The sequence below is a fragment of the Macrobrachium rosenbergii genome, chromosome 55 (assembly GCF_040412425.1).
Source record: "Macrobrachium rosenbergii isolate ZJJX-2024 chromosome 55, ASM4041242v1, whole genome shotgun sequence".
NCBI lineage: Eukaryota > Metazoa > Arthropoda > Malacostraca > Decapoda > Palaemonidae > Macrobrachium > Macrobrachium rosenbergii.
The window spans coordinates 10,336,791-10,349,153 of record NC_089795.1 but is presented as its reverse complement, the minus strand read 5'-3'; the positions used below and the strand labels follow the sequence as shown (position 1 = coordinate 10,349,153).

The following is a 12,363-nucleotide window of genomic DNA, read 5'->3' as shown; positions in this document are numbered from 1 at the left end:
GGTGACCTTCTCTAAACAAACGTCTGATTAGAACTGACTCCCAATTCCAGTACAGTGGCGGAGATTAACCTGGGAATCGAGAACTGTCGTTTTGACTGGTAAGCGTGGGTTTTTTTCGGCTTCGCTTAATCTGGGTCAGGGCATCTCCATAAGCTATTATCCCTCCAAGGTACCGACTACTTCATCTCCATGTTGAACTTCATCTTCTCGATGAAGAAGTTCAGAGTGCTGACACTGAGGACGGGTATCCAACCCCCTGATGACTTGGGGACTACGAAAAGAAGGTTGTAAAAGCCTTTCATGGAGCAATCCTTTAACCTCCCTTATGGCTTTCTTCTGAAGGAGGGATGAAACTCCCTCTGAAAGGGTTGTATTAAGATCTCGCCCCTCGAGATCGACAGGTTCTTTACTGAAACAAGCAGTTGGGCTGAAATGACTGACGAGAGGTGACAAACAAAGACGGGAACTAATACAAAAAAGTTACCTTAAAATTTATTTATTTACAGTAAGTTATTTATAGTACATATTTACAGTGAGTCAGGTTCAGTTTAATTTAAAGTAAACAATTAAATGAACATTACTAAGAAATACAGTAACAATCAAAACCAAATAAAAATAAAATAGGAGTCAGTACATAAATGAACATGAAAAAAATTACCAACATAGGCATGGGCAGTTCAACTGCCATTAAAAATAACCAAGTAGCATAAATAATATGGTAGGGCAGCTTACAACATAATTAATAATCAAGTAACATTAACAACACTCAAGCAGTATAAATACTATAATACCAAGGCGGAATACCGAAAAGAGCAGCAAAAATAACAAGTAATAAATACAAAATCAAGCAGCACAAGGAAACGGTATTAGCAGACGAACTCAATAGAGCCGTCGAAGCAGCCCCAAGCTGCTTGACAGGAACACTGCAGGACAACTAAGACAGAGCCGACACGGCAACCGTCTCGTCCTTAAGAAACTCTCCGCTGCTCTGCTGCCAAAACCTGACTCGCAGGTACGGATACCTGCTGCTGCTGCCCCAGCTGACTCGCTGCTGCCCTCGACCATCGGTCGTTCTGCCCTCCAGAACCTGGCTCGTTGCTGCTACGAACCTGACTGACGAAGACTGACGCCATTCACCAGACGTCAGCTCGCCAGCAAGAAAAACAAACACAAAAAGGAGGCAACAACCCACTAAGGGAACAATCGGCAAACGATTGTTCCTAACAGGTTGCCTACCTCTGGAGCCTTTCAAGTAGGCCGTCAATGCGATTGGCATGGTTACTAGTGGAGGATACTCCTTGAATGGTATGGAGTATCCAAGGATCCACTCCTCTCACTCCACCTCTCCCTAAAAAGAATTCTGGCTCATACTGGTGCACGAAGGACTGATGTTTCATTTCTTAAACGAAGGTCTGGTAGAAGTCCTCTTGATTGACCTGGTTGAGAAATATACCTTGGAGTGGGGCTTGGGAGAAAGTTCTGTCTACTCCCACGAAAGGGCTGTTGCTGAAGCGGTGAAACTTGACTTGGCCCCAAACGATGAAGGGGCACCACAATTCTCTCTTCTTGAGAACCCCCAGAGAGAAAAGAGCCACAGGTTCTAGCAAGCCGTCTCTGATGGCTTTGTCCGCGTAGGACAGTACGCCAAGCCAGTCTGCATCGAAGTCTCCTGTCAATTCTGTACTGTCCTCAGTCTTCTTGGTGAGGGCTCCAACTGTCCAATCGAGAAAACTGAACACCTCAAAAACTAAAAATATTCTTAACAAGGTGATCCAATTCCGTCGACGCGTTCATCACTTTTGCCGATGAGAAGGCCGGGCGGCGTGCCAAGTCACTGAGGCCCGAGAAGCTTCCCTGGGAGGAGGCACCACCTCCCAAAGAAGGAGCTTCTCTGGTAACATACAACAGGTGTCTCCTGCATGTTGACCTCGAAGGGGAAAAGCGAAGGTGGTCTTACCCTGCTCTCTCTTTGCAGGGAGCTAATCACCAACCTCTTTAAGAGCTTTCCTCGAAGAGGAGGAGAGAACCATCTTGGGAAGCCAAGCACTGACAGCAGCTTGGTTTCTCATCAGGAAAGTCGAGGCAGGCAAGACTGGGGCAGCTGGCTCAAAGGACGAAGGAAGTCGCCAGGAAGTATCTCGGAAGAGATGTATAAGCTGAAGGGGCAGGCTCTTGAACTAAATCCTCTTCAATAGAAGAAACCAGGGAAAAGGACAAGTTCTTAGAGGACTTGGTCATAACAGGAGCTTTTTGGAGACCGAAAATGTCAGCCAACTGCTGCTTGATGGGTACAAAGGACGGGCGTCCTACCGCAGGCGCAAAACTTGAAGCTGGCAGAAAGTGGGCTGGGCGTTCGGCTGGTGTCAGGTGTTTGTCAACTGGTGCCGTATGCCTGAGAGCTGGCGGTGGGCACTCTGAAGCTGGAACAGGAGCTTGGGAGCTGAATGCAGGTGCTTTGCAACCGAACGCTTGGGCGAAAAATACTCCGGGCTGCGGCAAGCACTGCAGGACAGCCGAGGGCTGTGAGGTGGTTCCTTAAACCACTTACAATGCAGTGGCGAAGAGCTGACCATGTCGTCCGTACGTCTCTTCAAAGGTCGAGACTTGCCTAGAAAGCGCCATTGGCGCCTCTTGTCAGGACTAGAATTCTCTGAGTCAGAAGACAACTGACAAAAAACAGGTTATAAAAAACCTAAGCTAAAGCTAACAATTGAAGGCTACACAACTGCCAGAATACTTCACCAAATCCTGGAAGATTTAACCCAAAATACCAATGAAATAATAATAATAATAATAAAAAAGAGCTGCTGCAAACGTCCAATGTTAAGTCGAAGGCCAGCAGAAACGAACTGAGCTCTTCTGTTTTGTTGTTCCTATTGTTAGCCAATAGTGGGTGGGGCGAGTCACCAACACAAAAACAACTGAAGTGCCTCCGCGATTATTTTTTAAATTTAGGCTGCTGCGCGACTGGAAACTATAGCTATGTGATTACTTGGTACGTTACTTGTACGAAAGGCTACTTTCCAGTATGAATTCTCATATGAATTATAAGATGTTTCCTGGAATATGCTTTCCCACATTCTTTTCACATGAATGGCTTCTTTCCAGTATGAATTCTCATATGAACTGTAAGAGATCCTTTCTGGGAAAATGCTTTCCCACGTTCTTTGCACAAGATTGGCTTCTCTCCAGTATGGATTCTCATATGGTCCATAAGAATATATTTCCAGGAAAATGCTTTCCCACATTCCTTGCACATGAATGGTTTCTCTCCAGTGTGAATTCTCATATGAACTGTAAGATTTTGTTTCCTGGAAAATGCTTTCCCACATTCCTTGCACATGAATGGCTTCTCTCCAGTATGTGTTCTCATATGAACTGTAAGATCTGGTTTCTTGGAAAATGCTTTCCCACATTCTTTGCACAAGAATGGCTTCTCTCCAGTATGAATTTTCATGTGAACTGTAAGATATCCTTTATGGTAAAATGCTTTCCCACATTCCTTGCACATGAATGGCTTCTCTCCAGTATGAATTTTCATATGAACTGTAAGATATCCTTTCTGGGAAAATGCTTTCCCACATTCCTTGCACATGAATGGCTTCTCTCCAGTATGTGTTCTCATATGAACTGTAAGATCTGGTTTCTTGGAAAATGCTTTCCCACATTCCTTGCAAATGAACGGTTTCTCTCCAGTGTGAATTCTCATATGATATGTAAGGTGATGTTTCCTGGACAATGCTTTCCCACATTCCTTGCATACGAATGGCTTCTCTCTGGTAGGATTTGTGAAATGACTTGTAAGATTACTTTTCTTGTAAAGTGCTTTCTCACAGTCAGTGGATCTGAAAGGCTTCTCTCTATTCTGACTATTCCTTTTTTCTTGTTTTACTTCCTTTTTGCAAGTTGGTGGATCTTTTTCATTCACTACTGAATTCACTTCATATGAATATTCATCATCTTCATGAGACTCACAGAATTCCTCTGGCTCTATTTTGATGTCCATCAATGGATCCAGAGACAAAAAGTCACTGGTACTAGTTTCACTAAAGGCAGCCACGTTGCTGTTCTCTTGATTTATGGAAGGGTGTGATAATGCATCTTCAGTTTCACTTTTCAAAGGAAATTCTAAAGAATGTTTTGGATTAATTCGTGGCATGTGTCGTTCAACATTCAAAACATTTTTTTCCCAATATGCTACAGTTGGTGAATCTTTTTCAATCAGTATTGAATTCATTTTACATGAATATTCATCACTTACATTAGACTCAAAGAATACTTCTGGCTCTGCCTTGATATCCATCAATGGATCCAGAGACAAAAAGTTTCCGTCACTGGTTTCACCAAAGGCAGCCATGTTGCTGATTTCTTGATTTATGGAAGGGTGTGATAATGCACCTTCAGTTTCACTTTTCAAAGGTAATTCTAAAGAACGTTCTGGATTCATTTTAGCCTTTTGTCCTTCAATGTTCACATCATCTTTTCCCCAATATGCTACAGGTTGAAATCCAAGCTCATCACTTCATATCCTTGGACCTTGTGCAGGCTACTTGCTTTGCAAAGCACCAGCATCCACTTCCAGCTCAGGTGCCACAACGATTTTTGTCATTTCTTGGTGAGCAGCATTATTCAAGATTCTGCTTGTGAGTTTCAGAGAGGTTGTAATACCAAATGTGTCCTGTATCACTGTTTTAAACACTTCTTCATGCAGACAGAACCACTTGAAAATACATCAACTTTATATTTTCAGTGAATACATAATGACATGCAAGAATGATACATAACACTGTTCTGCAATGACAATGTGTTCAACTGACAACTCTTAACACAAAATTGTTTACAAATGATTATCCAGTAAATCTGTTATAAATTAAGTACAATATCTTGAAGGACTACAGCCAGAATTCATTGCTGATGTATGAATCCAATGTTCAGAACAGATTTTGTTACTGTTGTAAATTTTTAAGTAGGACTAATATAATTCACTGTTGGTAATGTTACATCTAGAACCATGAAACGCACATGCCTTCCCAGAACCTTGATGCAGCTCAAAACTGACGAAGGAAGGAAGGTTCTTCTGAGGGAGAACCTGAAATCAAAGAGAGCAACAGAGAGTTAGGAAACGTAATGCCAGAACTGAAGCAAAACAACAAATCAAATTTAATTCAGGTTCCTATAAAGGTCCCATGCCAATTAAGGAGGAGTGCATTTGACAGTGTACAAATATTAATACAATCTAACCAAATGTTGTCCACACACAGCATCAGAACATTCCTGAGGCAACAATAGATTTATCAGTTAATATTGCCTCTCGCCCTCGCACACCTGTAAACTTCTTAGCTTAACATTACGGTATTACTTATGAGCACATCCTTATTAACAAATCACAGGCCAAGAATAGAAAATGCAAGAGAGCAGTATAAGAATTTTGTGGGGTAACATAACATCATATTATCCACAGATGCAGTAGACAATAAGGAAAAATAGTACCGGTGAATTGAGTAACTGCAAGAGAGATGAAAGTTTCCAAATGAGTTTCACTGATTGTTACCGTAGACACAATACACGAGTAGCTATTAAGACCACCAACATTGATGACAGTCTTGGAAGGTAGGTGCTGCTACATTCCTCAAATATGACAAATTCTATTCAGAGCCATACGAACCAGAGCCTTTCGTGAGGGAGTATTTTTCGGTGCAAGTTGGAAAAGGGTTAACTGGTGGTTAAGAAGAGCGAGTAAGGGAATTCCCCTCAACTCACATGCCATCACCAAGCACTTCTTCTTTTGGCCTGATGAACAAAGAGGGCTGGTTGAGATGGGAGATATGATATATGTTTTGGTTTGTATACCTGAAAATTTCGTATTACAATATTTCGTCTGTTACTGTACAGTAAACTCCCCGTATTCATGGGGATGCGTACCGCACCCCCTCCGCCCCGTGAATACTTAAAACCCCTCTAAAAACACTTAGTACTGCCTATTTTGATAAACACAAAAAAAAAAAACTCTAAAAATGCTTATACTGGAGTATTTTAATAGTTTTATTACAAAAAGTGCGTTTAGTCATGAAAATGATATGAAAATATAGTAATCAGTGAATATTTCTCAGTGAAAAATACCGCGAATGGGCTAATTTTCCGCGAATAATGTGTACAGTATATACGTTCCGCAGAGAAGTCCATGAACAGTGAGACCGCGAATATGGGGCGTTTACTGTGCTTGTATCTGCATATGCATTCTTTGCGACTAGGCAGTATCCACATTTACCACACCAAAATCTACATAAATGTAGACACACACAAATAAAAATGAATAGTGTAAAAAGACTTTTGGTGTTCAGGCTTGTATATTAGGAAAAAATACAAATTACTTAAAAAATTTGTAGTTTGTTCCTACAAGTATACAAACCTTGGGCAGGGTTGCCAGATTGGCTTTTTTTAAGCCAAATCTCAGAAATTTGGCTTCTTTTCAAGGTGGTTGGCTTTGTAATATCAGTTTGGCTCTTTTGGCTTTTTCTTGGCTTTTTTTCAAGTTGATTGGCTTTGCTATATCTATCTGGCTTTTTTGGCTTTTATTTCACTTAGATTTAGTTTACAATATCATTTAGTTTACAAAATCATTTTCATAAATACACAATAAAACATGAATTGGAAGAAAATATAAGGTACAAAACAAATCCTCAACATTACTGTATTTAAAGGTACTGGTCTCAGTCTCCGCCCAGCTTATTGCTATAAATATTACACAGCATACGTGTATGACTTTTATACGTGTTCAAACCGAAGCCTGACCGTCTGGGGCGTGTAATCTCGCCGCACCACCAGAAAGTCCAGGATTCAAAGGTATATCAGTTAGTCATTTGCCGTTGTCCACACACCTTAGTTTCATGGTCGTTTAGTGCTATTAAGTGATATATATACATACTTCGTTTGTGTAAATTTGTGACACCTATTTGGAACTATGTCACCTAAGTGGAAGCCATCTTATGACAGTAGTCGTAAATATAACAGTAAATGGGAAGACACTTTTGTTTGGGTAAAAAAATCAGATGATGGATCAGACTCAGCCTACTGTAAGATTTGTCATTGCAATATTGCTCCAAGAATGAGCAACCTCGCAAATCATGAGAAATCAGAGAAGCATCGTAAGAAAATCCCATTTAAAGGCCAAACTCGCCTCAGTGTGGTACGTACCCCAATTCAAAGCAATGACAAAATCAAAACTGCAGAACTTCACATTGCTGTGAGTATGACTTGCCATTGTGCAATACGTACAATTGACCATTTAAGTGAGATAATGAGAGTGCATGGAAAAGGTAGTACATTGGAACACGTAAGGTTACAGAGGACTAAATGTTCTTGTATAATAAAGAATGTAGTTTCGCTACGCATTAAAAGCTGAGCTTATTGAAGATCTTCAAAACAAAAAGTATGCAATCATCATTGATGAATCTACTGACATTTCCACTCAGAAACACTTGTGCATTTTAGTTCGTTATTTGAGTGATCAGAGGCAGGAAATTTCTACTGGATTTCTGGGGTTACTTCCAGTGCATGAGGCAACTGGAGAGAATATTTTAATTTGATTGATGAAGAAATTAACAAATGTGGCCAAACTCTTTCAAACTGCATCGGATTTGCATCAGACGGTGCTGCAAACATGATTGGCTGTAATAATTCTGTATGGTCTAGGCTAAAACAAGTTTCTCCATTTTGTGTACAGCTCAGATGTATCTGTCATTCTTTGGCATTATGCATTCAAAATGCAGTTTCAAAGCTGCCATCAAATATAGGTTTTCTGCTATCTGAAATCCCTCAGTGGTTCAATCACAGTGAAATTAGAAGAGAGAGATATAAGGAGTTATTCAAAGTAATGAATACAGTTACAGAATTTGAACAAACACGAACTGCTCCTCTCCCCTTTGAGAAACTTTCTTCTACTCGTTGGCTTGTGCGTGGAAAGGTAATGTTCAATATACTAATGAATTGGGAGGAGCTTAAGGCTTATTTCACTGTCACGGAACTAGACAAATTAAAGCTGGATGTAAAATACAAAGCTAAAATGATTAGAGACATGCTGTCTGATCATGAGAATTACTTGTTTTTTTGAATTTGCAACACCATTAGTACAAGAATTTGCAAGACTGAACAGCTGTTTTTCAGAACCAAAGCCGATCCCCATGAACTACACCAGGAATTATTCTTGCATCACAAAAGCCTTCACAACAGACTGTATGATATTAATGGACAAAAAAAAAAAAAAAAAACATATTGATAAAGCTGATTTTGGCATAAAATTCTTAAGAGAATGTAGCAACTTCCAACAAAGGAAAAATACAAATGAAACTTTAAAAGAAATAAGGGATGTCAAAGAAAGATGTCTGGCTATGTTACAAGAAGCCCTTAGTCAAGTAAAGAGTAAGCTTCCCTCGACAAGTGATATTTTTAGAGATCTGGCAAAACTAAACCCCATGGTAGTTTTGAATCAAGCGTCAAGACCAGCATTTTCGGAATTATCATTCATACACATTGCTGAAAGCAATATCAATGTAATTGAAGATCAATATAGAAAATTGCCCTTTATTGATTGGAAAGAAGAGGCTGCATTTAAAAAGCATGGAATCCCTGCAGACTCTGAACAATTTTGGATTGGTGTACTTCAGCATCAAGCTTTTAAAGAACTAGCCACTATTGCCCTTACATGTTTAGTAACTCCAGTGAGTAACGCTATAGTCGAGAGAATATTCTCGCTTGTAACATCTGTAAAAACAAAAGCCAGAAACCGAATGCAGCTAAAACTTCTCGATGCTATTGTTAGAATAAGAGCAGAGCTACTGCTCACAAACAAATGTTGCAAAGACTTCGTGGTGTCTCCAAGAATGATAAAGGATTTTATCTCTGAGAAAGTTTATGCTAAGGATTCCACTTCTGATGTAAACGACACTTCCGCAGAGGATTTGAGCTTTCTTTGTAATGTAAGTATTTGGCTAGAATCATAATTATGTAAAAAAAATTTGGCTTTTTTTTGGCTTTTTTTCTATTGCTGTTTGGCTTCCTAGCTAGGTTCACATCTGGCAACCCTGACCTTGGGTCTTGACATATGGAAACTTACTTCTTGGTGGGAGGATTCTGAGTAAATCTCTGAACTGACTGGTTGGTCGACTCACCAGGGCCTCCTTCCTGGTCAAGTAAAGCAGAGGAAGGAGTCAGTTACTCACAATCTCGCTTTGCAGCAGAACACTTAGGCGAGATGCTACCTGTCCCTCCAAGGGAGCTGGAAGAGCTACACGACTTGTTTAATGGCCACCACAGGACACAAGGAAAAATTTTCAACGGACCCATGGGCAACGTTCTGAACGTAGGGCGTGAATGTGGTTTTTTGTGACCACACTCCCGCCCTCAATACCTGTGGAGCCGATACGTTCTTCCTGAATGCGAGGGGATGTCCCTAAGCTTGTGAGGTCTGCTTGGAACGTACTCCTGTCTACTTTGTCAGACGTAGAGTACGTTCGTTAAATTCTCTCAAGAAGCCAAAGAGGAATTGTTTTCTTGAACACTTCTTTCTTGGTTGGGCCAGTACTAACAAAGAGTCATCCCCGATCACTACCAACCTGGTCCTTTAGGGAGGGGGGCTGAAAGTGACTCGAATCTGGTATCAGGGACTGAAGGATTCTGAGACTGCTACGAATTTCGGGACAAATTTGAGCGTGATAGATCCCTACTCCACAAGTGCTAGCATCGAAGGCCATGTGGCTCGCCAACTCTCTTGTCAATGCCCTCTCTTCCTGGTCATTGAGAGCAAAGGAAGGAAGGAAGCAGGAACACAATCTTGAGGTCAGATCCCTGTCCAATGACTTGCAAGGGAGGTCAAGACTGTTTGAAGCTTCTCATCAGCATGTAGATCTCTCACGAGGAATGGAGATCGATGCCCTTCAAGAGAAGGACTTGGCGTCGGCAGTTGAACATATGAGATGTTCAACCATCTTCTATATCTATACAAGGCTGGGATAGAACGAAGCCTCTCTCAGCGAGGAGGGATGAGGAAGTCCGCTACCTGCTGCAGAATAGCTAGCAATCTGGATACCACTCGGCACGTGGCTGGCTTGGGAGCCACCAGGGTCATCCTGTGATTCTGGGTGATCATGACCCTTTTGATCACCCGATGAAGTAGACAAATTGGAATGCTACTACTGTGGTGATGAGGGTACTGTCATTCGTCAACACCAGAGTGCCCAGAGACGGAGTGGGTGGAACTGGAGGAGGGCTGGGAATGGGAGAAGTTAATTTAGCAGGAGAAAAAACAACAGGTTCATCAACATTACTAGGTGTCTGAATAGAACTCTGGCTAGCTAATGTTTTACTTCGGCTGTAGAAGACGCTTTCCTCTTACGGTCTCTCTCTAATTTAGACGAGTTGCTTAAGTTTCCCATTTTTTGTCGTCCCATCCCTTACACTCCTCGCTCGTCAAATCAGTTGAACACACCTGTCCCATATAAGCAGTGCACAAGGTATGCGAATCATATGAAGCTTTAGTTAGTCAAGTATTGCAGCAATACCTAAAACTAGTAAGTGCTAGACTCTGACATTTCATTGAAATTTTGCTGTTTTTCATTAAAAGAGAGAGAGAGAGAGAGAGAGAGAGAGAGAGAGAGAGAGAGAGAGAGAGAGAGTTTATACAATTGGTAAGCTGTTTCATGATTTTGTTGGATTTTAATTTAGCATTTTATACATTTTTTTGCTGTTTACATTAATATTAATATTTGAAAATTCGTAAACCATTTTTTTATCAGAGTGTATCAAGTCATGAAAATAAAAATTTTAGGCTAGAAAATGCTATTTTACCACAAAAACAAAAATAACAAATACTGACAAAATCCTGCAATATAGCGAAAAATCCGCGGTATAAATTTAGGTATATTAAAAAAAATCTGTGATAAAGTGAGACCGTGATGAGTGAACCGCGATATGGCGAGTGACGATGCTTACTGTAGTCTCTTCTTATTTTCATGACTACGTAAATACATTTTTTTGTGATAAAAAAATTACTTACTAATTTTCAAATATTAATATTAATGTAAACAGCAAAATATCAATAAAATGTTAAAGTAAAATCCCTCAGAATCACAAAACAGCTGTTTTCCCACTGTAACGTACCCCAGTTCACCTCTCTCTCTCCCTCTGTACATATCCTTTAGCCCTTAATGGACGGGAATCCTCATAAGAGTGTGTATAACAGGTTTTGGGTGATGGACGCACAATACTGTTTGAATGAATTTAGCGGGAAAGATGTTCATAGTACTTCAATGGTCCATAAATGACTTATGGTAACTATAATACCTCAGCACAGGAGAGACCTCGATCAGTGTGCCTTGAGAATTCGGAGGGGGATGTTCTGCCTCTTTGCAGCTCCAGGACACCTTTTTATATATTTGCTCATAAATGTACCCAGGGATTGCTGTTGGTTTCAGTCAGTTTATGACAGTATGTCAGCTGTAATTGTAATTTTGCAAAGAAGCAAAGAAATATTAGAAAGAGCATGTATGCCTCACGAAAAGTTACTGCATTTCTCCATCTCGGTAAATCTCGTAAATATTTCACAACAAATATACTCAGAATTTGTTACTGATTTTAGTTCTTATTTGTTATGATATTGTGTGAGCTGTAACTACAATTTTACAGAATGAAATAAAAGAAATACGGGTTTTAAATAGTCACTTTCAACTTCCTGTGGAAAGTAGGGAAAATTTGTCAGAATTTAGTTTCTTACATCATGTGCGTTTGCATATCTCCCTCTTTCCACTGATGTGTTTTATTCTTAAATTGGCCAACCTTAAAGTTTGCAAGGTTGGGGGGAGTGCTTGATATATATTTAGCCCGTCCCTTAAGGGCTAATGAAAAAATACAGCAAAATATCAATGAAAAGTTAATTCAGTTACAGAATCTATTTATACTGTATTATTATACTGATCTATTATCATCGTAATATGTATAAAAGAAACTGATCCTCTCTCTCTCTCTCTCTCTCTCTCTCTCTCTCTCTCTCTCTCTCTCTCTACCCCACCATGATGCCACGCTGTTGGCTGGAAGGGTTGGAAGTAGCTAATCGCGCAGCAGGATACCAGCTTTCCTAGTTACTGATTGGCTTGCAGCTCGGATCTTTGTGTACGTATTGTACTGTCACCAGTGTATTAAATGTGTTACGAACAAGACTACGTGCTACTTGGTGCAGAGGTCGTTTAGGGCAAAGAGCGAATAATTGAAAGCTTTCGAACTCAGCGCCGGGTGGGTGCAACCTAGCAGTCCTGGTGAAGGCTCAGCGATGTTAATCGGTTCAAAGGCCCATGGAAACAAATCATGTGTTGC

The 12,363-nt window shown here is 40.5% G+C and overlaps 1 protein-coding gene across 1 annotated transcript in view; it reads right to left on the bottom strand.

Moving 5' to 3' along the window:
* Nucleotides 1-480: 480 nt before the first annotated feature.
* Nucleotides 481-12,363, bottom strand: part of LOC136835890 (zinc finger protein OZF-like) — a 30,857-nt gene continuing 18,974 nt past the window's right edge. Inside the window, exon 2 of the mRNA XM_067099737.1 lies at nt 481-5,089. Within this exon, the coding sequence (XP_066955838.1) occupies nt 3,086-4,447 (1,362 nt within the window). The 5' untranslated portion in view covers nt 4,448-5,089 and the 3' untranslated portion in view covers nt 481-3,085. The remainder of the gene's footprint in view (nt 5,090-12,363) is intronic.